The sequence below is a fragment of the Toxorhynchites rutilus genome, chromosome 3 (assembly GCF_029784135.1).
Source record: "Toxorhynchites rutilus septentrionalis strain SRP chromosome 3, ASM2978413v1, whole genome shotgun sequence".
In the NCBI taxonomy this organism is placed as follows: Eukaryota; Metazoa; Arthropoda; class Insecta; order Diptera; family Culicidae; genus Toxorhynchites; species Toxorhynchites rutilus.
In genome coordinates, this window is record NC_073746.1 from 22,249,827 (window position 1) to 22,273,810 (window position 23,984).

The following is a 23,984-nucleotide window of genomic DNA, read 5'->3' on the forward strand; positions in this document are numbered from 1 at the left end:
ACGTCCTTCCAATAAAATTGACTTAAATATTAGGCTGTCAAAAAAGTCCTGCGGTATTTTTTTTGAATTTTCATTTGTTCATAAAATTAGTTACAATCATCTGTTTTAAGTCAAATATGCGCCGTTTTGTTCGATGACTTGTTCCCAACGAGATGCCAACTTCATAATACCCCTGTTATAGAAGCTCGCTTCCTTATTGGCAAAAAACTCGGATAGCCAATTTTCACAGGCCTCTTTTGTGGCTAACTTCTGACTACCTAGCTCGTTCGCCATGGACAAAAACAGGTGGTAGTCACTTGGTGCAAGGTCCGGACTATACGGCGGATGCAAAAGAACCTCCCATCCGAGCTTCTGGCGCGTCACCAAAGAAGTGTGTGGCCTGGCGTTGTCCTGATGGAAGACAATGCGGCCTCTGTTTATCAAAGATGGGCTCTTCTTCATGAGTGCTACCTTCAAGCGGTCCAGTTGTTGGCAGTACAGGTCCGAATTGAGCGTTTGGCCATAGGGAAGCAGCTCATAATAGATTATTCCTTGACACTCCCATCAAACACACAGCAGAACCTTCCTGGCCGTTAATGAGGGCTTGGCCACCGTCTGAGCCGCTTCAGCGGGCTTCGACCACGACCGTTTGCGCTTCACGTTGTCGTAAGTTACCCACTTTTCATCGCCAGTCACCATCCGCTTCAGAAACGGGTCGATTTTGTTGCGATTCAGCAGCGATTCACATGCGTCGATACGGTCAAAGATGTTTTTTGCGTCAACGTGTGTGGCACCCATACATCGAGCTTCTTTGTGAATCCAAGATTCTTCAAATGGTTATTAACGGATTTGTTGACTTATCCCCAGCTCTTGGTCGATGCTACGGCTTCTACTATGCCGGTCTTTCTCGGCTAATTCAGCGATTTTGTCGCAATTTTCGACGAAAGGCCTTCCGGAGCGTGGCGCATCTTCGACGACCTCTACACCAGAACGAAAACGTTGAAACCATCGTTGTGCGGTGGAAATGGAAACTGTATCGGGTCCATAAACTGCACAAATTTTATTGGCAGCTTGAGATACATTTTTGCCTTTGTCATAGTAGTACTGTAAAATATGTAACTCACGAATGACTCAACCAAACAAAACACTGTCAAGGACTATATTATAAAATACATTTCCAACAAGCTATAGTATGACTCGATACAATGAATACAACTAGAACTACGCGCTTACAACGACACCTCGCGGGAATACCGCAGGACTTTTTTGACAGCCTAATATAATATCGGGAATAAGTATCCCGATAAAAAGAACATTCCTAGTTTTGTAAGTGTTTCTAGTTTTTTTTCAAGTGCGGCTAAATGAATGTCTATCACTGTAGTAGTTGGACAGAGTGTAGGGTATTTTAGTTAATTACGAGGGTCACTATTTATATTTCGGGAATAGGAACAAAAACAAATAGTTAAGCTGCGAATATATTTTTATTGTTTTTCAAAGTACTCGCCACGATGATCGATACACTTTTGCATGCGCTTAAACCAATTTTCAAAGCATTTATTTCAATCGACACGAGCCTTTTTTTTTGACCGATTGGTCAATTATGTGGGATTCAACGTGAAATAATTTTCGCACAACTAAGTATTCATGTAAAATCGCATATATGCTGGTGGAACTAATGCTTAGGGATGCCTCAATCTCACAATAGGTTACCAGACGATGTTGCTTAATCATTTCGTGCACAGCATCGATGTTTCCTGGCACTACAGTCGATTTTGGACGACCTTCACGAAACTCGTCGGACAGCGAACTACGACCACGATTGAATTCACTATACCAGCGATACACAGTGGTTTTTGATGAAGCTTCATCGCCAAAAGTCAAATTAAGTTGATTGACGCACTCTTGTTGTGATAATCCACGTCGAAAGTCGTAAAAAATCATCGCACGAAAATGTTCACGATTCAGTTCCATTTTTTTGCCGAGACCAAACTTTCAACTAAATATAAAATAAACAAATAGCGTCCGTATGATAAAATGTTCTGAGTACGTATATCGTCAAAAATGTCAAACTTTACGATGGAACCGTCAGATGGACTCACATGACATCAGTGTTGCCAATTCCCGAAATATAAATAGTTACCCTCGTATTCAAGTTTGCTAAACTTTAACTTGAAATATCTCGAAAGTGTAAACTTTTAGGAAGCTTCCCAACGATACACCAGAAAAATAAATACGGGAATTTTCTCGCAATCCTGTGACTCATTGTAATTGCGATGCACTTTATCAAAAAATCCGGTACATGTGATTTCTTGGGTGAGCTTTTCTCAAATCAAGTTCACAATTTCAATTGTTGTATCACACGAAACCGCCGATTGAGGATTGATTCACTCCCGGCCCGGTGATACCTTTTTGAACCAATAAAATTAAGCCAGATAAATCGGACCACCATGCGCCATTCGCGAGCGCGTTCTTTCGCCGTGTTATCAGAGCCCCAACAAGATTATATCATACCAGTGCAGTTGATTGTGTTTCTTATCAACAGTACGACCTTATCCAACAACCCAGCAGTTTCTACGGCGTGCGTTATCAAACTGACATCAATCTATCATTGTCCAGAATGTGGGACTTGTCGGAATCCGCTATCTTCGTTATCTAGCAATTATATCGGTTATCAGTGTTTTGTTTTGGATTTTTTTTCCGATATGGCACGGATCCAATTTTGATAAGCTGTTCGAGATTCGACATCCAATCAGTTTCGCTGTTTATCAGTGATTTAAGGTTTATCAGGAAGTCGTCGAATCAATTGTAAGGAACATGATTGCATTTTGTTATTAATACAATTTAAAAAACTTCCTCCGAGTCCGATTTTTATCGATGTGGAATTAAACACCCACCCGTATATTTGTGAGAAAACTTTTCCTCGGTTCAACTTCTTCGAACGACAAGAAAAACCGGTGTCAAATCTCCCATTCCGATCACACTTGTTAATCGTGGTTATAAAATTATAAATATCTATCATCTTCTCCCCTCACTCGGCCGACGCGATATTTATTTAGACACGTATAATTTCATCTCGGAAAGTAGGTCTCCGCCGAACAGAAGCTCAATCGGCTGTCAAACGTTGACTTTTTATTCCTTCGACATGATTTGTATGTCTATCTTTCTGTCTTTTTTTTTTGTTGCTGCTGCTTGCGCCCCATTCGGTTCGAGTTGAAACTGTTATTTTAGAAATCGATGCATAAATTAACCTCGATTGCTACCTCTCGGGCGCGCTTCCCACCTTCCCACCCCCGAAATCGACTATACCAATCTATTAGTTCAACGAGAAATGTTTTGATTATGAATTTCGATGGGATACACCTCCATACCTTCACCACCCCCTCCATTCCATTTTTTCTTCTTGTTCAACATCATCGCGGCCAAAACTTTGAAAGAAATCTGTTTTCGCTCGGGGAAGGAAATCAGACTTCTGGTTCACTTCTTCTCCCTGACTACATTGACTCGGGGCTGTTATCAAAATCTCTCTCTCTCATTTCTCAATCCACCAAAGTTGTGTAGAGGAGTTATTCTTTAACTGCAGCACAACAAGCTGTGAGGGAAAAAAAAAACGAAACGCGGAATAGAGACCGCGAGGAGTGAATGTTCGTGTTCTAACTGTTATTGTTGCTCGCCGGCTCTCTCTCTGTTTTCCACCATGAGTCTCATCCATCCTCCGAAATCCTACCTCCTTCCTACGCCACGCCACGGTTCCACGCCTCTCAGCCACGAAGAAGTCCTTATCAGCGCTAGCAACAATTTTATCAAGCTGACAGGATGAAGTGAGTGTATTTTCGAAGATCTGACGACGACGACGGGTCGGATCTCGCACTGGCGGCTGCTGCTGCTGATGCTGCTGATTGGTGATTGTAAGTAGTGAATAATTTGATAGGCTGCCACGTTGGATGAACCGATGTTTTTTTTGCTGTTTGCAGTAAAGTGTGTTTGTGGGGAGTTAATGGAGATTTTCTTATGTTAATATAGGTTTCAACAATTTGGGAACGATTTGGGTTAGAAAGTCTTTGGCAACACTTGAGAATTTGTCTTGAAACCTGTAAAGATATCTCAGATCCCGGTAGCCCAGAGAGAAACAGCTATACGTGTTTCAATGTTGATTGATCGGATATCATACCAAAGTTGGTTTACATTGAAATGGAGCAACAGTCGTAGCAGAACATTGAGGAAGGGAATGTGCGCCAGCGGCGCGGGGACGAAACTTGTTCTAAACTGCGGAGATAATCATTTTTATTGTTGTTGTTAGCAACGGTGGCAGCTCACGAAATACGACATTTAAAAACATTCCAGCCGTGAGTGTTTGTGCCACCGTATCGCGTTAAATATCTTCATGTTGATAGTTTACTCGGCGTAAACGTGGCCTGACGTAAGCGAGGGAGGTTTGATTGTGGAAATATCATTCACATTTTTTACAAAGTTAGTTATCGTGTGCTGTCGAGGGAACGGATGGTTAAGAAAAAAACGGTAGATTCTATTCCAATTTCATTGGAGCTTTGTACATGTAAGGGTGACTACTCAATTTTCCATACTGACGAATTTCATGTCAACTCGACTGGCCGTTGGCAGCACCATCTCAGATAGCAGTGAAACGTTGTGGGTGTAAAGACATGGGTCATTTAAACAACTTTGCATAATTGAAATATAAAAAAAAAAGAATTTGACTACTTTTTGGAAAAAGACAAATTTTATTTCTTATTTTTTTACAAAAAAATATAATTTAAAAACTATGATACCTACAAAATTTTTGTCAAAGGATGAAATGTAGGAAATTGTTTAAATTTTCACAAAAAAATACCAAAATTTTTTGGAAAAAAATTTTGCTGACAAAAAAGTTATTTTAAAAATTAAAATTCATTTTTCTCAAAAACGTATTATTTTAAATACCCAAAAATATATATATAAATAGCAATTTCCAACAAGTCGTCCATACATCGGAAGATAGGCACTTTTACAGGGAAAAAGTTTTGCGAACAACAACTTTTTCATATTTTCTTTGAAAACAATACAACTTATCCTAATTGTGTTTAAAGTAAAGTGACCAGATGGTCAGAGGTCTAACGCGGGACACAACAAACAAAACGTTATGTATATATGTTATGTGAACATAAACCATAGTTTAGAGAGTCTCATTTATTCGTGAAACTCTTAACATGTGTCCTAGCAATTAAACCTGACCTGTGATCACTCAGTTGTGATTTTTCGGTGGTTTAGATTATGTTTACGCCTGCAAATCTCTCACTCGGTCGAAGCATTTTTTACAACAAAAATGATTCAAGGCTGTTGATTTGCAGCAGCAGTACTGTCAAGCCACTTGATGAGTTTTTCATACTGCCAGCTCCACCCCACAGCGAAGGCGTTGGACATTCTGAAGCACTTTGTGTCCGCCAGATAGAGCGAATCTGGTATTTACAATATCCTCTCTCTGTCGCTCCTTAAGCCGGGAGATCGAAGCAACCGGTCAAATGATGAAGGAGAATCTGGTCAAAATGGACATTTTTATGCGGAAGCGTCAGACGAGACCGACCGTATCTGAGCAGCAGGCAATCATCCAGAAGGAGTAGCTTGAGGTACCGGTGAAAAACTTCTTTTCGTACTTGAAGTTAAACACTTTTTTTCGTACTCATAATGAAAGACAAAACGTACTTGATACTAGAATTCAACGAATGCAAGGGACCGGATACTTTACGTTCCCCAGATAAGTGATGGCGACGAATATGTCGCCCACATCAAGTTCTCCAAGAAGACAAACGAGAAGGGAATGTCCAAGTCGCTCTTCTTTCGAGTCATATGGTAAACTGGGAGATGTACGGTACGAAGTGCTTGCCGGAAGTTGCGAAGGTGATGTGGTCGAACCTGAGATCAGCCCATTATGCCAAAAAATCACTAGAGGATGGATCGGCTGGAGATAAACCACCAACCTTCCCAACATACCCCAGCTGCGACTGATAGAAAACTTTTGGGCAAATGGCCAAAATGGAAAGACAGTCGACTACCAAAGACACGAAAAGGTAAAAGAACACGTTGACATACATCTTCTCATCGGCCATAGTTGAGGTTCCGGCGAACTTCCGTTAGGCCGCCAAGCGTTTAATTTACGATACTTCATCCAACAACCCTGTCTCTTCCTGTCCAGTATACACTAGTTATTCCGGCTTATTTAACACGTTAAGTCCTGACCGAGCTAGGGGACCAAAGATGAACTTTTCGTCTGACTCACGTTGGTCCCTGAGGATCATTTTCATTTTCTAATTTTGCTGTCGTTTCATTTGACACTCTCTAAACAATAAGTCCACTGTCGGTGCGATGAAACCAGCTCAACGTATTATTTGTGGTTCATCCATTTAATGAAATCAACATGATCAAATTGTAATATTAAAATATATTGATATCGCGGGACATTATCGTTTATTTTGCCAAATGCGGAACGTTTCGCGGGACGTAATCTTACGCGGGACATTTTGTTGAAATGCGGGATTGTCCCGCGTAACGCGGGACGTCTGGTCAGTTTAGTCTAAAGTCAAGATAGCGATATAGTGTTTTCGACAAAGTTCTAGATCTTGTTAAAATATAAACTTTTGTTGAAGACATCAACTTTCCATATTTTATAGTTTTTGGAATATAAGTCATTTTTGTATGAAGACTCTCGAAAAAAATATTATAATACTTTGCTCGTAACATTTTTGTGTGTAAATTGACACGTTTGACATGTTTCCAAATAGAGAAAAGTTAGCATACAAATGAAAAACAAATTTCTTCATAACTCGAGAATTAATCATGCAAACGGACCCAAATTTGACATGTGGAGGTTTTAGGGTGCAATAAATGTTTCTATGTTGGACAGACACTCCACTCCCTTCTCTAAAGGGGAGGGGGGTTGCCATAAAAATGAAACACAAACTTCTGCACAACTCGAGAACTAATCAAGCAAATGGAGCCAAATTGGGAATGTGAGGGTTTTTGGGTACGAGAAATGTTTCTATGATGGCATGACACTCTTCTCTCCTATGGAATGGAGAGGGGGTCCCATTAAAATATTACACATATTTCAACCAAACAAGACAATTGAAAATATTCGGAAAACTCTGTGGGGAAATGAGAAAATTGGGGAAATTCTATTCGAATGTGTTCTACAATTACATAGTGACAAACGTTGTTAGTCCATTTGATGTTTGCGCCAACGAAATTGATTTTTGTTCGAAAGTGGAAATGGATCTTAATATGATAAAACGCACTCCTATATCTTCTTCTGTCTTATATAATGATAGGATCGCCGAGTGTGTTGGTAAGAGCAAAACTCGAAGAAGGAATTACACGATTCAGGGCTATTTTCTGTATCAAACTTTTATTCGATGTAACGGAAATCATGTTATTTGCAAGTGATTGAAAAATCTTGAACGAGAATTGTGTCTGAAAATAATCTGAATTTATAATGACGAGTTTTGGTAGAGGTCCTAGGAAATTTATATTAAAAGTAAATTGTAAAGGGTCAATTAGAAGATGAATAAATGAACAGTTCTGCGATTGGACCCATGATCGTAAGTAAGAAAACGTTAATGTTTGGAGGTATTGATAACAAAAATTTTATTTTGGGCGGGACGAAGTTTGCCGGGTCAGCTAGTTTGTACATAAAAATGTTACGAATTAAACATTAATACTATTTTTTCAAAGAAAAATATTAAAAAAGTTATTGTTCGAACAACTCTTTCCATGTAAATGTGCCCATCGTCCGATGTATGGAAAACTTGTTGGAAAATTTAAGGGCTATTTATATCTATTTTTTCAGAATTTTAAAAGCATATGTTTTCGAGAAAAATGAATTTTGATTTCCAATATATTTTTTTTTTAATGAAATTTTTTTTCCAAAAAAATCTTTGATAATTTTTAATGAAAACCCATTTTTTTTTTATCTGTATTATAGTGACTTTCAACTCATTTGGCTTGTTCGTCACTTTTACTTCCATTTTTGGAAGAATGTCGGGAGTGAGAATTGATCTCGTGACCTTTAGCGTGAGAGGCATGGATGTTACCACTACGCCAGATCGCTTCCACAGCATGAAAACCTAAGTAATTTCATACATTTCATTCTCTGACCAACTTTTTGTAGATTTTACATTTTTTATGTTAAGATTTTCCGAAAAAAAAAATTTAAAAAACTCAAAATTCAAAAAAACCTTCAAAAAATCTATCAGACCTACAAAATTTTAGTCAAAGAATGGAATGTAGGAAATTATTTTGGTTCTCATTAAAAATTATCAAAGAATTTTTTGGAAAAAAAATCATTGAAAAAAAAATATTTTGAAAATTAAGAATCATTTTTCTCGAAAACATAAGCTTCTAAAATTCTAAAAAAATATACATAAATAGCCCTTAAAATTTCCAACAAGTTTTCCTTACACCGGAAGATGGACACTTTTACAGGGAAAAAGTTTTTCGAACAACACCTTTTTTATTTTTTTTTCTTTGAAAAAATACTACAAATGTTTAATTCGTAGCATTTTTTTTGTATAAATTATCGCAATTTACATGCTCTGCTAACTTTCCTCTATTTAGAAACATGTCAAGAACATGTAAAACGTGAGAATTTACACACAATAATGTAACGTGCAAAACATTATTTTTTTCAGGAGTCTCCATACAAAAATGACTTATATTCCAAAAACTATAAAGGATAGAAAGTTGATGTCTTCGACAAAAGTTTATATTTTAACAAGATGCATATGAAAGATATATTTCTGCATGACTCGAAAACTAATCAAGAAAATACCAAATTTGGCATCGAAGGTTTTAGGGGACACAAAACGTTTCTATGGCGAATAGACACTTCTCCCGTCTCACTGAAGGGAGAGGGGGCTGCCATTCAAATGAAGCATACATTTCCGCATAATTCAAGAACTAATCAAGCAAACGGAACTAAATTTGGCATGTGTAGGATTTTTGGGGAAGAAACATTTCTAAGGTGGTTCTACACTCCTCCCCCCTCTCTAAGGGGAGAAGAGGGGAGGAATCTGTCTTTATTCTATCATATTTCCTGTATCAAACATATATTCCATGTAACGGAGAAACAAGTTATTTGAAAGTGGTTGAAAAATCTTGAACGTGAATTGTGTCTGAAAATAATCTCATATTATAATGATGAGTTTTGGTAGAAGTACTAGGATTTTTTTTAGTAAAAGATAAATTCAACGGTGTCGATTTGAATATCAATCTCGATTTGAAACAGTTCTGCGATTGGACTCATGAACTTGCGCTTAGTTAAAAAACGTGGTTAGCCGTTAGCCGAGTCAGCTAGTCTTCTATATATACAAAAATGGATTTCTGTCTGTCTGTCTGATTCTTATGGACTCGGAAACTACTCAACCGATCGACGTAAAAATTTGTATGTAGGGGTTTTTGGGACCAGGGAAGGTTTTTACGATAGTTCGAGACTCTTCCTTTCTCTCTAAGGGGCTACCATACAAATGAAACAAAAAGGGCCTGGCCGGGTAAGGGAGTAAAAAGTGCCCTCAAACCAAATCACCAACTGTATGGCAAATATTGTATAGGATATTAAATAAGAAATTTTATTTGAACCCCTATGTGAATTTACATAGGATCTATACTGAAAAACGTACTTTTTCGTTTATTTCACGCCATCGTCAATAGCTTCGAGATAAAAATTTGAAAAAAATATTGAATGTGCATCTTACTACGGTGTATCAAGAAAAATTATCAGAAAAAAATTCATCAACAATTTTAGTACTAAAAAAAATATTGAAATTTTGCAATTTTATTTTTGTGATTTAGAGATTCAGTACTACTCTAATTCATATTCAAATGTGTTCCCACGGCTTTTCTAGACATGTGTGGTTTTTTTCAGATTTTTTTCAGTGTTGCGCGGTACAAAAAACATGTTTTAATGTTTCCAAAGGGTCTGGCTGGGTAAGGGAGTAAAAAGTACGCCCAAACCAAATCACCAGCTGTATGGAAAATATTGTATAGGGTACTAATTAAAACATTTTGGCAGTAGTACCATATATTTTAGTCCTTATATGGTACACCACGAATTTTTCACGCCGTTCTCAATAGCTTTGAGAAAAAAATATGAAAAAATACTAAAAGTACATCTTACTAAGGTGTATCGATAAATATCTTCAAACTATTTTTTCATCAAATTATCTAATAATAAAAAAAATTTAATACGCAGTACAAAAAAAAATTATATATGTTCTGGCATTCCGAAATATTGAAAAAAAAAAACTTTGAGACCCACTTCTGCTCTAATTTTTATTTAAATGCGTTCGTATGTGTCTTTTTAATTTAATAATTTTCTTCATTGTCTGCATTATTATTTTTATTTTCATGAAATCGATTGTTTTATTGTATTCGTGGTTTTCAATTGTAAGATCAAAATAAAATAAATAAAAATAATTCGGATTTTTTCAAGTGTTATTCTCAATAATCCGAATGATCTTTCCACATGGACTTTTTATTCTCACAGATCTCTATCGTACTGCTGGCTCCTATGAATTTGGTAAACCATTTAAATCCAATGTAAAGATAATCTCATATATTTTGAGATACGAGAAAAACATCTTTGTACAGTGCAATGCTCAAAATATACCGACAAAATTTAGACATATGAAAAACAAAATTTACAAAATATTAGAGCAGTGATGGATCTTTAAATTCAAAATGTCCAAAAGCCAAAAGCAATTTTTTTTTCGCAATCCTCTTGAAAATTCATGAAAAAATTACGCTAAATGTGGAAAAAACATTACATACGAACGCATTAAAATAAAAATTAGAGTTAAATTGGATCTCTAAGTTATTTTTTTTCTCTAAATTTCGAAATGGCTGAAATTACATATACACTAAAGTCGCTTTTTACGCGGTTTTTTTTTGCGCGGTTTTTTTTTACGCGGCTTTTTTTACGCGGTTTTAGGGATTTACGCGGTTTTTTTTTTACGCGGATTTTGGAATTTACGCGGTTTTTTTTTACGCGGTTTTTTTTTACGCGGATTTCGGAATTTACGCGGTTTTTTTTTACGCGGATTTCGGAATTTACGCGGTTTTTTTTTACGCGGATTTCGGAATTTACGCGGTTTTTCCAAAAGAATCGATTTATACGCGGTATGTTGTATTTTCTTCTCAATTTGTTCATTTGTAAGACTTAAGTACGTTTGCTTCAATATTTGGAGCCAAATTCATTTTTTCTATGTTTGTCTCCTGGGAATTGAGTTAAATAACTGTGGTTTGCTCGAGGTTAACACGGTATATCTGAGGGATAAGATTTAGTATTCTCGTGATAACGTTGTCGCAATCTTGGCGAAATTGGTACCTGATTCTGGGTTCGATTTCAGCTAGCGTTGAAACGATTTTGGTAACCGAATGGAAAAAGAATAAACAACAATAGTGTAAGTAATGTGAGCTTGATCCCCTTTTTTTGTTTCGGATGTATTTCAGCGAAATTTTATATGTTTCAACACAAATTTAATATGAAATATCTTTTGTAAATTTTACTCAAAAGACTCCAAGCGATATGAATTCAAAAAAAATTTCAAGAGATGTCAAACACCAATCTAAAAAATGTGAAAGATATGTCCCCGTTTTTTATTTTTATTTATGACACTCAGCCTTTGGCTAGTTCGTCATTTGGACCAACGTCCTTACTGTTTTTTTAATTAAATCGTTTATTTTTACAGGCTCAGTTGCATAAGTTTAAAGGAGCCAAATTCATCACTATATTTTAACTAGAATATATTAACATGTTTCCTTAATTCTATGGTTAATAAAATAGGAAACCGATTACTCGCGGTCGACTCGAGTTTAGAAGGGTGACACATTTTCATTAGGAAAAGGATGGGATGTAAGGACATTTTAACAATGTTCACATTCATACATTCATACATTCTCATTCACACTCACACTTCACACTCAATTCTTGAAAACTATCCTTACATCTAAAATGTATTGCGTCCTTACTTGATTTCCGTAGAAAGCAATGATCGAAAATTCTCCTCTGGTGACATATTTGTTGGAGGGGAAAATGTTATGATTGTTAAATAGGAATTTATTTGTTCATTTAGGAAAAACCAGTTCTACATTTTCTTTTTTTGCGCTATTTGCTTTCCCAGATTAAACGTGGGCGTTAAGTGTTAAATTTACTCACAGTACCGGACAGAAGTATGTAACATCGTATATTTTTTGACTGTCACTTTACAATATGTCAAAAGATTTGTCGGATATTTTGATCAATGGTTGAATAAGTATTCGAAATTCATTTGTGTAATTTTGAAAATAATCTATTGAACGAATGAGAGATACCACTTTTAAGCAATGTAATTCCTTTTGAAAAGCCTAATTTGAAAATTGAGTTACTTGAAGCACCCTTAACCATATGTGGTGAAGTTTTTTGCCGTAGTAATCGAGATGGTTTGTTTCAAATGTTTGTATAGAAATAAATACAGTTTCGAGGGTTCAAGTTTTTTTTTACTATTCTGGAGAAAAGGATGCTATCTATTTGCGTCCGATCTTAGCGATTGTTCTTCATCTACCAGTAAAAATATGTATATTCGTGATTCACAAAGGCTATTTACTTTTTCCAAAGAAAGACTGCCCCAATCGGACATAAGACAACCTAATATTTCTCCACGGTGAAAAAGTTCAAACGCTTTTTGCTTTTTTCTGAACTGAATTTGTTCATGCATATTATAGCATTTCATAGAAGCAGATATCATTTACTACGACTCAAAAGATAGACACATTTGGTTGATGGAGCTCAAAGTACTGTTTTGTCTCAAATTCCGAACACTTAATTTTCAAATGTAAATTTACTAAACTTTAATGTTATAAATAATAGAATAATGAAAGCCTTGACATTGTTTGAGGTATTGGCTACATTCAAATAACATTTACAGGTATCGATACAGCTTATAATTCATAAGACTAAGCATTTGCAAAAAATGTGTCGAAACCAATAACACATTGTTTGCGTTAGCAAATTCCGCAGTTTTTCAGTTTTTGTAGTTGTATAACTATTTTGTATGCTGTTTTCATGTTAAGTGCTATAAAAGGTATGGATCTACTAGAAATCTTTTATGCAGACATCTTCTTTAAAATTAGTATTAAAGTAGTGATCGGAATTTGAATCAAGTTTCGACGCATGATTCATATTCCGAACTGTAGTTTGGATACTCTATTTTCAGGCAAATACAGCAATAGTCCACAAATTAGGATGCAAGTACAGTCCAATTGTGGAGCAACTGATGTAAAGATGTTTGTAAGCTCCGTTCTTGTAGCACATAGTTCGCAGGCGCAATCCAACGAAAGCAAAATGAATTTTCTTGGTCAGGTTTTCAACTAAAACCACAATAATGAAACCGGATTTCTGAAGTAATATATTCACTCTATTATATACAGAGTCGATTATATACTGACACGATTATCTATGGTTCGATTATATACAATTTTGGACTATAATACACTCAGTTTGAAAAAAAAGTCTTATATCTCAAATAGCCTTTTTTCAAGAAAGAAAAAAAGTAATATTTCAAAGTTAAGGTGAAAGTTTATTGGATATTATAAGTACAATGGAGTAAAAACCGTGGTAATTAGGAAATTCTAATTGAAGACTCACCAGGAATTGTTTAAAATGATATTGCTGCGGAATAAGAAAATATAGGAGCTAGATGTCGAAGAACAAATTATAGAGCGTTCAGAAAGCTTCAATTAAATTTCAAGAAACAATCAAGTTTATTATGCATTTTTTTTTTGATAAAATTAATAACAAATTAAAAACTTTAGAGTTTTTGTCGCTCTAATTGTTGATAAAATTTACCAATTTAGATGTTTCATATAAAATACAAAATATAGAAACATAGAGTAACATTTTTTCTCATTTTTCGAACAGTACAACCAATTTTGCCAAGTTTTCGTAACTATTGATTGTACTTGTTTTTTATAGTTTATATGGTTGCGTGACCAAGGGCACTATATTTTAAATATTTTTTTCTTGAAAGCTTCTTCTTTCTAGAAAAAAGTTATTTATAGAAAAAGAGAAAAATCTGATTTTTCGGACCATCGGCAAACTCATAACTCGAAAACGATAAAAATCACATTTCTGATTTTCGATTATCTTGTGTGGAAAAACCAGAACTTTCAAGAAACATAAAAAAATATAGCGTTCTTGGATCATGTAAACTATAAGCAAACAAATACAATCAATAATTACGAAAACAAAATCCAACTGTTTTGCTAGTATAACATTTTTTCAAGAAAGACTAGCTAATTGGCTTTAATTTGATATATCGATCATGTGAAGCGGTCCAGTAGTTCGAAAGTAATTTTTTCAAATTGCATTTTTGCAATTTGAAAAAATTACAATACAAACAAATGTTTTCGGAATTTAGACAAATTTAATTAAACATATTTTTAGTTTTTTACCATGATATTTTTACCAATGTATTCATAAATCAATTTTATTGTAGTCAAGTGGAAAAAAGAATTTCTTTTATTGATCTAATCACTATCATTAGCAACACGTGGATGTTTGCGGTTAGATGATGTGGCGATATCTTCCTCATCCGAAGAAATCGGACGAGATCGTCTGCGTTCCAATGGTAAGCTGAAATCCTCGTCATCTGTAAAGATATTATTAAAATACTTTTCACTTTAAACATCAATGTCACTACCTTCATCGATAACTGTTGGCTGTGTTTTTTCGTTCAATCTATTGTAGCGAAGCATACACAGTTTCAAATCATTCCGAAATGAAACGGCTCTCTCAACACAAGGATCCTTTTCCATAAAATGTTTTACGAGGGTATCCGCTAATTTATTCCCGTCTTCGATATCACATGGCTTGATATCCCGGTCTTCATCGTCCTCTAAAGGCTCCGATGTGACTAAACTCTGCATCAGTTCATCATCTTCAATTTCGGTGTCTTCAAGAAGCTCTTCAACGTCTCTACTATCCATATCTTTGAATCCTTTCCCTCCAATTGCATGTGCCAGAATGAGAATTTCTGATTCTTCCACATTTGAAGGGTCTGTTGAACCAGCTTTCACGCATTCTGGCCATAGTGGCTTCCAGCACGAATTCAATGTTTTAGATTTCATAGAAGACAGAGCCTTTCCTATGAACGTCAGAGCGTCTCTTATCTTAAATTCTTTCCACGCTTGAATTACCGTCATCGTTTCATCGCTTTCAAGCTTTTCGAGGATGTACCGAAGACATTGTTTAATGTACAACTTCTTGAAAGCAGCAATTATTCCTTGATCTTGAGGCTGTAACAAAGAAGTTGTATTCGGTGGAAGAAACACAACTTGAACGTTTGGGTGCTTGATAACTAGGTGTCCTGGAGCGTTATCCAAAATCAAAAGCACGTGGAACTCCAAACCTTTTCCTTCCAAGTATGTTTTCACTTCCGGAATAAACATATCGTAAAACCATTCCTCAAAAACGGCTTTTGTGACCCACGCTTTAGTGTTAGCTTTCCAGTGCACTGGCAGTTTGTTGAAATCAGCCCCCTTCAACGAGCGGGGCGTCATAGCACGATTGATCAATAGCGGTTTCAACATAAGGTCGCCTGAAGCATTACTGCAAAATAACAGGGTAACCCTGTCTTTGGCCGCTTTGAAACCACTGGCATATTGCTCCTGCTGCGTAATGTAGGTACGAGACGGCATTCTTTTCCAAAAAAGACCCGTTTCATCTCCATTGAACACTTGGTCACCATGATACGCACCTTCTTTTATGATCTTAGCGAGCTTTGGAGGAAAACTATTTGCAGCCGAAACATCGGCCGATGCGGATTCACCCTTGATTTTAACGTTGCGAATGGAATTACTACGTATAAAGTTATAAAACCATCCCTTACTCGCGGTAAAGTCTTTCTTTTTACTTGAAGACGGCTCATTCTTCTCTAACCAAAGGTAAAGGCTCAAAGCTTTCTCCCTTATTAATTCCTGATCCAAGGGTATTTTCTTCTGCGCGTGATCTTCGATCCACATATGAAGTGCCTTTTCCATCTTGACCATCAATGGATCTCGTGTATATGATGAGGATTTTGTTGCATAGATAGTGCCCTGAGCTGCTGTCTGTCTGATGCTATCTTGATTCTTTTTAATTGTACGCACAGTCGATTCGTTGATTTTTAAATTCCTGCCGACGTTTGCAACAGATTTCCCATCTTGAAGGGCATCCAAAATATTGAGCTTCATTTCCAAAGAAAGAGACACTCTTGATCTGTTTTTTTTGAAGGCGGTTTTTTGCGAAGCCATTTTAGAGTATGCCTTTAATCAAAAATTTTGAATACTGCTGACGTCTTCAGCTAACTGTCGAAAAGCGGAACTGCACACGATTACCCCCAAGGTTGGGTAACTCGCTGGGAACTGGCCGAACTCGACCGAACACAAACTGGCTAGACTCTACAACCACCACGGTTCAGGAACTGCACTTTCACTTTAACTTTCACTGCAAGGTTAAATCACGAATAACTTCTTAATGCGATTTCGTCCTTTTATATGTGTTCAGTTCCACACCGAACGAACTGAAGCGACAGCATCTAGCAGCACACATAATTTGCACACGACCCCACAAACCACGAGTACCCCTCCCACAGCGCAACTATGAGCTAGCCATCACCAACACACGCTGTGCCCGACTGCATAAAAATAAAATTGGTTCACTCCGACTGAACGGATCAGTGAAAAATGCAGTGTGAATGATCGCAAAATATACTATTTCAGAGTGCGATTTAGGCTGTAACGATGACAATGAGTTCAAATTTGACGATATATTGACGAATACTGTTCGGAATTGTTCAGTCATAGTGAACCAACTCTCAAAAAATACATCATTTAGTTCAGTCAGAGCGGACTTTGTACGTATAGGCAGCCAAATAACAGCCTTTTTTGGCATGATACTTGATGTTTTTTTTACAACTATCATACATCACAGTATTGGCAGAGAGTAGCTCAAACTTCTGAGAACAATATTGAACGAAAAAATTAAATGCTTTGTAAATTGCAGAGCATTAAACTTTATGTTCGTTTTCTCGAAATCATAAAAATGTCACATGGCCCGGTCTGACTTAACACCGACCATATAACAGATAGGTATGCTTTTAGAACAATTCAATGTAGCCAATACATATATAAGATACTGTAGAAACAGTTTGTATACTCTTACATTTGAAATTTGTTGTTAAAATAGTAATTTGAGGCAGGGTTAAAATATGCTTCTACGTATTTTGGTCATGCCACCTAACCAAACAGCTCTTTACTTACCACTCGGTTGTTGCACGTTGGACGGAACAACAACTTGTAGCGATTTACAGATAATTCAAAGATAAAACAGGCATAAAATGCGTAAAAACCTACTTGTAACTACTTTCTAGTTGAATCTCTGACTGTTTTTTATTTATACAATAAGTATCTTCGGGAGCTGGGACCGACACTTATATTGTTCAAACGCTCTTGATGCGCGCTGAATGGGAAGCAGAGCACGAAAAAATCGGGGCTTAACGTGTTAAATCCATCGAAAAATGGATGAGCAATAAGCGGTAGAATCTGGACATTTTCAATCTGTACCCCCAACATGTTCCAGAAAGACAAAATCCTATGTTTAAAGGTGCTCCCCGCAGAAACAAGAGGAGCGCTATCGCGCTTCTCCGCACTCAAACGGTTAAACAGGTATTTACATGCAATCGGCCAAGGAGCTACCTTCGTGAAGCCTTGTGTCACGCAATATATGCACACAATATGCAATTTGTTTGAATATGGGTTGCATTTTATATCAATAATTCACTGACTATTAGTTTTTTACGTGTATTTTAAAATTTAGGGTGGTTTATTTTTACGCGGTTTTTTTTTACGCGGATTTTGGAATTTACGCGGTTTTTTTTACGCGGATTTTGGAATTTACGCGGTTTTTTTTTACGCGGTTTTCGTTTACGCGGCACGTATCCCCCGCGTAAAAAGCGACTCCAGTGTATATATATAAAGTACGTTTTTCAGTATATATATTATATATATATATATATATATATATGTATATATATATATTATATATATATATATATATATATATATATATATATATATATATATATACAGAGATCGGACTCGATTATCCGGAGTATTTTATTTTGGATTTTCGGAAATTTTGAATAATTTGTATAATAATTCCATATTGAATAGCTAATATGGGTATCCAAAAGAAAGGGCTTGACTAGTAGAATGCAGTTATTTATGAAAAATGCAAATCCAAGATGGCGGCCACATATTTTCGGAATACATTTTTTCTCAGAACCCCATCAATATGGGGATCAAATGAAAAGGCTTGACTAGTAGAACACAGTTATTCATGAAAAATGCCCAAAAATGTATCTCGATTTGTAGAACATAGCAGATAATGAAAAATCCTATTTCAAGATGGCCGCAGTCCCCAAACAACTAATTACTTTTTGAATGGTTTCATTCAGCTTGACCTGTTTCTATGTATGTTTGAATGTTTGTTGGGTTGTCCCACATTAATAGAAAAATGACCCCGTTCCTGTTGAATGATTGATCTGAAATTTGGAACATACATTTAATTCTACTGTCATTATAAAACTGCGTATTCCATGATTTTGAAAAATTCAATTTGGCCGCCGCAAAAAAATGGCTGAATGGCTTGATTTGGAGAATACACTACACTATGAACAACATAAATGAGGGCGGAAGCTTTAGCCTAATCATGTTGCTTCAAAACACTTTACGTGTCAATTGAAGCATTATGGCGGCACTATCCTCCATCGACCGAATTTTCATTCAGCACTGTCATCGTCGATCGACCTACAGCCGTGTCCAGCGAGACGATCGAGATAGAGAGACAGCGGATGTCATTCAACTTGATGTGCGAGCCACTGGACAAATGATTTTATTTGTGTCCCCCTCCTGGGTCCAATCGGTGAGTCTTTGACACCGTGCTTCTTTCGATGTTTATCTCGTTGCTTGTCGTGAGTAGTGAAACGAGAATGCTCGTTTTGTTATACACACATGTATCTGCTTCGTCCGTGGTCTTCTGGAGTAGTGGCTTTTTGTTCTAGATTGAGAGGGTTGTTAGATCGGAAGATAAATCATTCTTTTGGTTTGTTTGTGTTCTCCCCGAGCCTCGTTTGGGCACCATCGATGGCAAAGATTACATGATGAGGGCTTATTTCTATGACAGGCAATGAAGTTGTTCCTAGAATGAAATATATAATTGGTCTAGATTTTTCGGAGCAACACATTTTGGGAATTTTCGAAGCGGCAAGCTTATCGGCGGCCTGTCACTGATAGCAGCAGTGTTGGAGAATCCGCGTTAATCTCCCGAATGTACTCCCGAATCGCACTTGACATTTGACACCGCCGCTCGTTTGCGCTATCTGACATCTCATTTGCTACGAAGTTTCACGGATGATAAGATTCTGTGGAGCGTTCTGGAATCGCATCTGCTCCTCGCGTTACAGGGTGATTCCGGGGAGCCGTTGTTGCGATGCCAAGCGTCGGACAGGAAAAAAACCCATCGTAAATAGCGCTGCTTGTCTGTTGTTATCTCAATCTTTGCTGGCAGTGTGGGAATCCGAAAACAACTGGACCAATCAATGCCGATCGTTTCGAAACAAAAACTCAGCCCACTTATCGGCCCAACTCAGATGAACTATTATCACCAAGACCGCTGTTAATTTTCTTCTCTCGTTGCTCAAATACATTGATAAAGAATTTTTATACCGTTGGGAGCAATTAACGGGCAGCCCACCGCCGACCGTTTCCACTGTACTGTAATCTGATCCTCCACTGGTTAACAGGAAATGTCATAGTAGTCACACACTCATAATCTCGCGGACCAAAGGGTAGAAATACAGAAGTGATACGTCCATCAAAAATCTGACAAACAGAAACGAGATCGATTAATAATAACTCCGAAAAGGCGTCAAGCGCCTTACAGCAGCATCAGCGGTCGAAGCATTCCAACGCAACGCGTCGTAGCGTTGATCGATCGATATGATCTCCCGTAAGCCTACATGCCACACCATTTACCCCAACTTTACGCCCCCCCCCCCACGTTCCATTCGGATAAAGACAGCTTTCTCCGCGGAGAGTTGGATTGATTGATCGCTGCCTTCCCTCTGGAAGGGCGAAGATCGAGAGATCGGTAGCCGTTGCGCTGTTATCGCGTTGTTAAGATTCAAATTTAATTATTCAAACTTTTAATTTTCCCAATCACTTTCCCTCCACGTTTTCTGCGGACCAGATTCCTTGGGTCCGTCTGACATTGGACAGGGGAAGCAAAAAAAGGTCAGATTTTAATCGTCGTCTTGGATTTTTTTGTATCAGGCACAGATATTCTTTAGAAGAATGCAGTGGATGAGCGCAAAAAAAAAATTCTATGCAAATCGCGCATTTTCCTACCCAAGCCCAATCGCATACGGGGGTCTATCAATCTTTTTTCGACACCCATTTACTCATTCATTCATTATAGCAAACGCGTTTCCCTCCACCGCCGCAGCAACGCACCTGGGCGGTCATCAGATCGTGGCGTGGAATCGAAGACCTTCTCCCTCCGCACGGCAGGCAGTCGATGATACTCGTTAGCGCTAGTTTTATGACTGCGGCAGCACCCCCCGCCACGTTTCGGCGCAGTGGGAGCATGCGGCGGACAACACGTCGTTCGCCGATGGGGATGGCGATCGGGAACGGGACGTGAAATTAGCGAAAAGTGTTGTGGCCGCAGAGTGTGATAGGGCTCGCGACGCCGCCGTAAATGTCACCCATTAGCAATTAAACGTGTTATTTTATGAGAGTTTGGACTTTGCCGAGTGACGGGATTTGTAGAGCTTGACGTCTTACTCGCCGGAAGTGTCGATATTTCTTGGCACGGAGATGATAGGGATTGAGCCGTATCCGTTTGTGTAGATGATTGTGGGAGGGAAATTATGATTAATTGCGATTGTATAATGGTTCAGGCAGGGTTGTCACATATACAGAATATTCTGTATTTTACAGATTTTTCGCCAAATTTCAGATACAGAATCTTTTTTTAATACAGAATTACAGATTTTCAGCAAAAATACAGAATTTACAGATTTTTTTTAAATTCAATTTTGAATATTAAGTTTATTACATTGAATACATAGATACCTAAGTTATGTAAGATAGAATTGTAAGTTATGTATGACCGTAATAATCAAAATTTAAACGATCTTATGACTAAACCGATTATACTGTTCTACAACTCATCAATAGCGTCATTCGCACTTTTCAACCAGAAAGTTCTCAATTTTGCGAACTTTGTAATGAGATAAAACTGTTATTGTTGATCATGTTGGGTAACTTATGTTTGGAGAGCTACGTGCAACGATTCGTTGATGCTGACCTTGATGTGAATGATTTTGAAGATTCTGAAGAAGCCTTGCGTTGGTATCGATGAAGAAGAAGCTGAAAAAGGATTGGATGCAGATAGGAAGTTGATCTTCAAATAGATTTTTTCGTGACTTCTATATTGACCTGGTGAAACAGGACTGCAGCCTTGATAAACCCTCAAAATTTCGTCAAGCTACTATACCTTAATGATTTGATGCGCCATTTTTCTCAATTCGTCTAAACAGGTTAAAAACAAGGCTTTGATAACGAATTCAGGCCACTCAAGTCGAATCTTATGGGGCATAAATTGAGTGAGTTGAGTGGATATAACTTTGTCCCAGCTGTTCTGAAAATTAACAATTAACAATTAACGTAAGGACAATTGTCACCACTCACGAGACGCGACACGAGACTAAGACTAACTATGTATCGGCTCAAGGAGAAGCTTCAAGGATGAAGCAGAAGGAAAATTTAAAGACGCAGTTCAACAAAACCATGTAAAAACATCATACAATTCAGTAGCGAAAAACTTTTTTAATGATTTGTTTTGTTGTATTGACACGACTTTAACAACCCATAAATAAAAAAATAAGTTTAAAGCGAAAATAAACCTGTATTTTCATTGTTTTCCTTCAAATTTCGGATACAGATTTTTTGGCTAAAAATACAGATGTACAGATGTTTTCAGAAAATTATACAGAACCCTGGGTTTAGGCTATGTTTATGCCGGAGAGCGATCAGTGATCGATAGCATATTTCGTGTAAATAAAGATTTAGTCGTTTGTATTGTCGGGTATTGGTTGTAGGGGAAAATTAATGTTTAAAAAAAAGAAATTTTAAATTTTAACTCTGGGCGTTTGTCCTGAATCACTGTCATTAATTCGTCCAGTTGCAGTACAGCTGGAATTTATCGTAGCTGGTGCTTGATAGAAGCTCATAACTGAAAAAATGGGTGGGTGATATCTATGATATAACCGCAAGGTTGACGTGGGACCTTAGCTTAGCAATTATTCGTTGTATCGATTACATTCTTGTTTGAATGAAACAATTTCCGAATTCAATTGAATTCAATATATTTGATTTGTGAGTAAAAGAATGAACAAATGCCATGGAAGGGCAATTCATGCATTGCGATAGATTATGTTCTTCGTTACAATTAAATTTAATGACAGTCCTTCTACGTTTGGTAGGATGTTTAGGACAAAATTTGTGAACGGAAGAATTATAGAACGATTATTTTATTTTGCGTTTTCCTCTGAAGTATGCATCTCTCAAGTGTACCGTTTTGTCTCATATTCCGAACAGTCTCAAATTCCGAGCACTGCATTTTTAAATGTAAATTTACTATACGTCAATGTTATAAATAATTGAATTATAAAGGCCCAGACATTCTGTGGGGTATAGGCCAGATTTTAACATCATTCACAGGTATCGATACAGCCTATAATTTAAAATATTAAACATTTGCAAAAAAATGACAGTCGAAACCAAAGATAAAATGTTAGCGTTAGCAAATTCCGTAAAAACAAGCATCGTTAATTTTTCAATTTTTGTACTTGTCCCAACTATTTTGTTTGTCTTTTGACGTAAGATTACGTCTTTCGGGAACATATTGGGGTACAAATTGAAAATCTAAAATCGATTACATCGTGAAAATTGTCCAATTTCAAACGCTTATTGCTCAGTCATTTCATGATGGATTGATGAAATTCATGCGTCAATCAATTTCGGCACTCCATAACAATTTTTTATATTGAAGAAAATAATATATGTCATGAAACTAACTATCGAACAATTGAAAAATCTCAACCCCTATCCTAACGGAAATACCCACTTCTGATTGGTTGAAATTGACGAACCATGCGGCGGGTCCCTAACAGAGACATCAAAACCAAGGTGCCTGGGGGAGAACGGCATTGCAAATATATGCAAGTCGGGGGCATTTTTGTATTGCAAGTAAGGTGAGTGATACGATTAATTATAGCAAATGAAATTTAAATTTGCAACTTTAATGTTGGTTGCTTCGTGAATTTTCATATCAATGACGGATCGTGTATTGTGAAAAATTTAGCAAAAGTGTAAGTGTAAAATTGTATATGGTAGCAGATGTGTTTAAAAATGACTTGATATATGAAATAATTTATTCCAATTTTCATAAATAAAAACCAAGGTGTGTTCCCGCTCGAGAACGGGTCGTTTGGTTTAAGTTGTCTGTTTTGTTGTGTTCATGTTCACCCAAGGAAAGTTTATACGGCGAGAAAAAATTTAAAAGTGGAGGAATATTAGAAAAAGTGCTTTCCCATATGATCTACATATAGTATTAGGTGTTGTTGGTCCAATTAAAATTCGCATTGGGTCGAATAAACACTCAGAAAGTAAAAATTATAAAAGAAAATTACCTTTCACATTTCAAATATGTTTTCTCTATATTAAGATAACATGTTTTTACTGATGAGAAAAATTGATAATTGTGTTCGGTATTGGTAATTATCTTATATTACATTGGTGATTTTTTTTCTTTATTTTCATTATTTCATATTTCATCTCGTTCCATTTCGGTATCTTTTATCTGATAAGCACCATGTAAA

The 23,984-nt window shown here is 36.8% G+C and overlaps 2 protein-coding genes across 2 annotated transcripts in view; one reads left to right on the forward strand and one right to left on the reverse strand.

Annotated features, from left to right (window-relative positions):
• LOC129776521 (zinc finger protein ush-like) overlaps positions 1-23,984 on the forward strand; it is a 548,035-nt gene that overhangs the window by 20,062 nt on the left and 503,989 nt on the right. The gene's annotated exons all lie outside the window — the stretch shown is intronic.
• On the reverse strand, positions 14,257-17,858 carry LOC129776524 (tigger transposable element-derived protein 1-like). The gene is made up of 2 exons (XM_055782219.1): positions 14,700-17,858; positions 14,257-14,648 (listed from the first exon to the last, which is right to left on the reverse strand). Exons 1-2 carry the CDS (start codon positions 16,288-16,290, stop codon positions 14,527-14,529), a joined length of 1,713 nt encoding a protein of 570 aa, XP_055638194.1. The 5' UTR covers positions 16,291-17,858; the 3' UTR covers positions 14,257-14,526.

What these genes read in the sequence shown, in the direction of transcription:
- LOC129776524 (XM_055782219.1), bottom strand. Translation starts at nt 16,290, where the DNA reads ATGGCTTCGCAAAAAACCGCCTTCAAAAAAAACAGATCAAGAGTGTCT. An exon ending in GCCAACAGTTATCGATGAAG is followed by an intron (nt 14,649 to 14,699) that starts GTAGTGACATTG and finishes ATATCTTTACAG; the next exon opens with ATGACGAGGATTTCAGCTTA.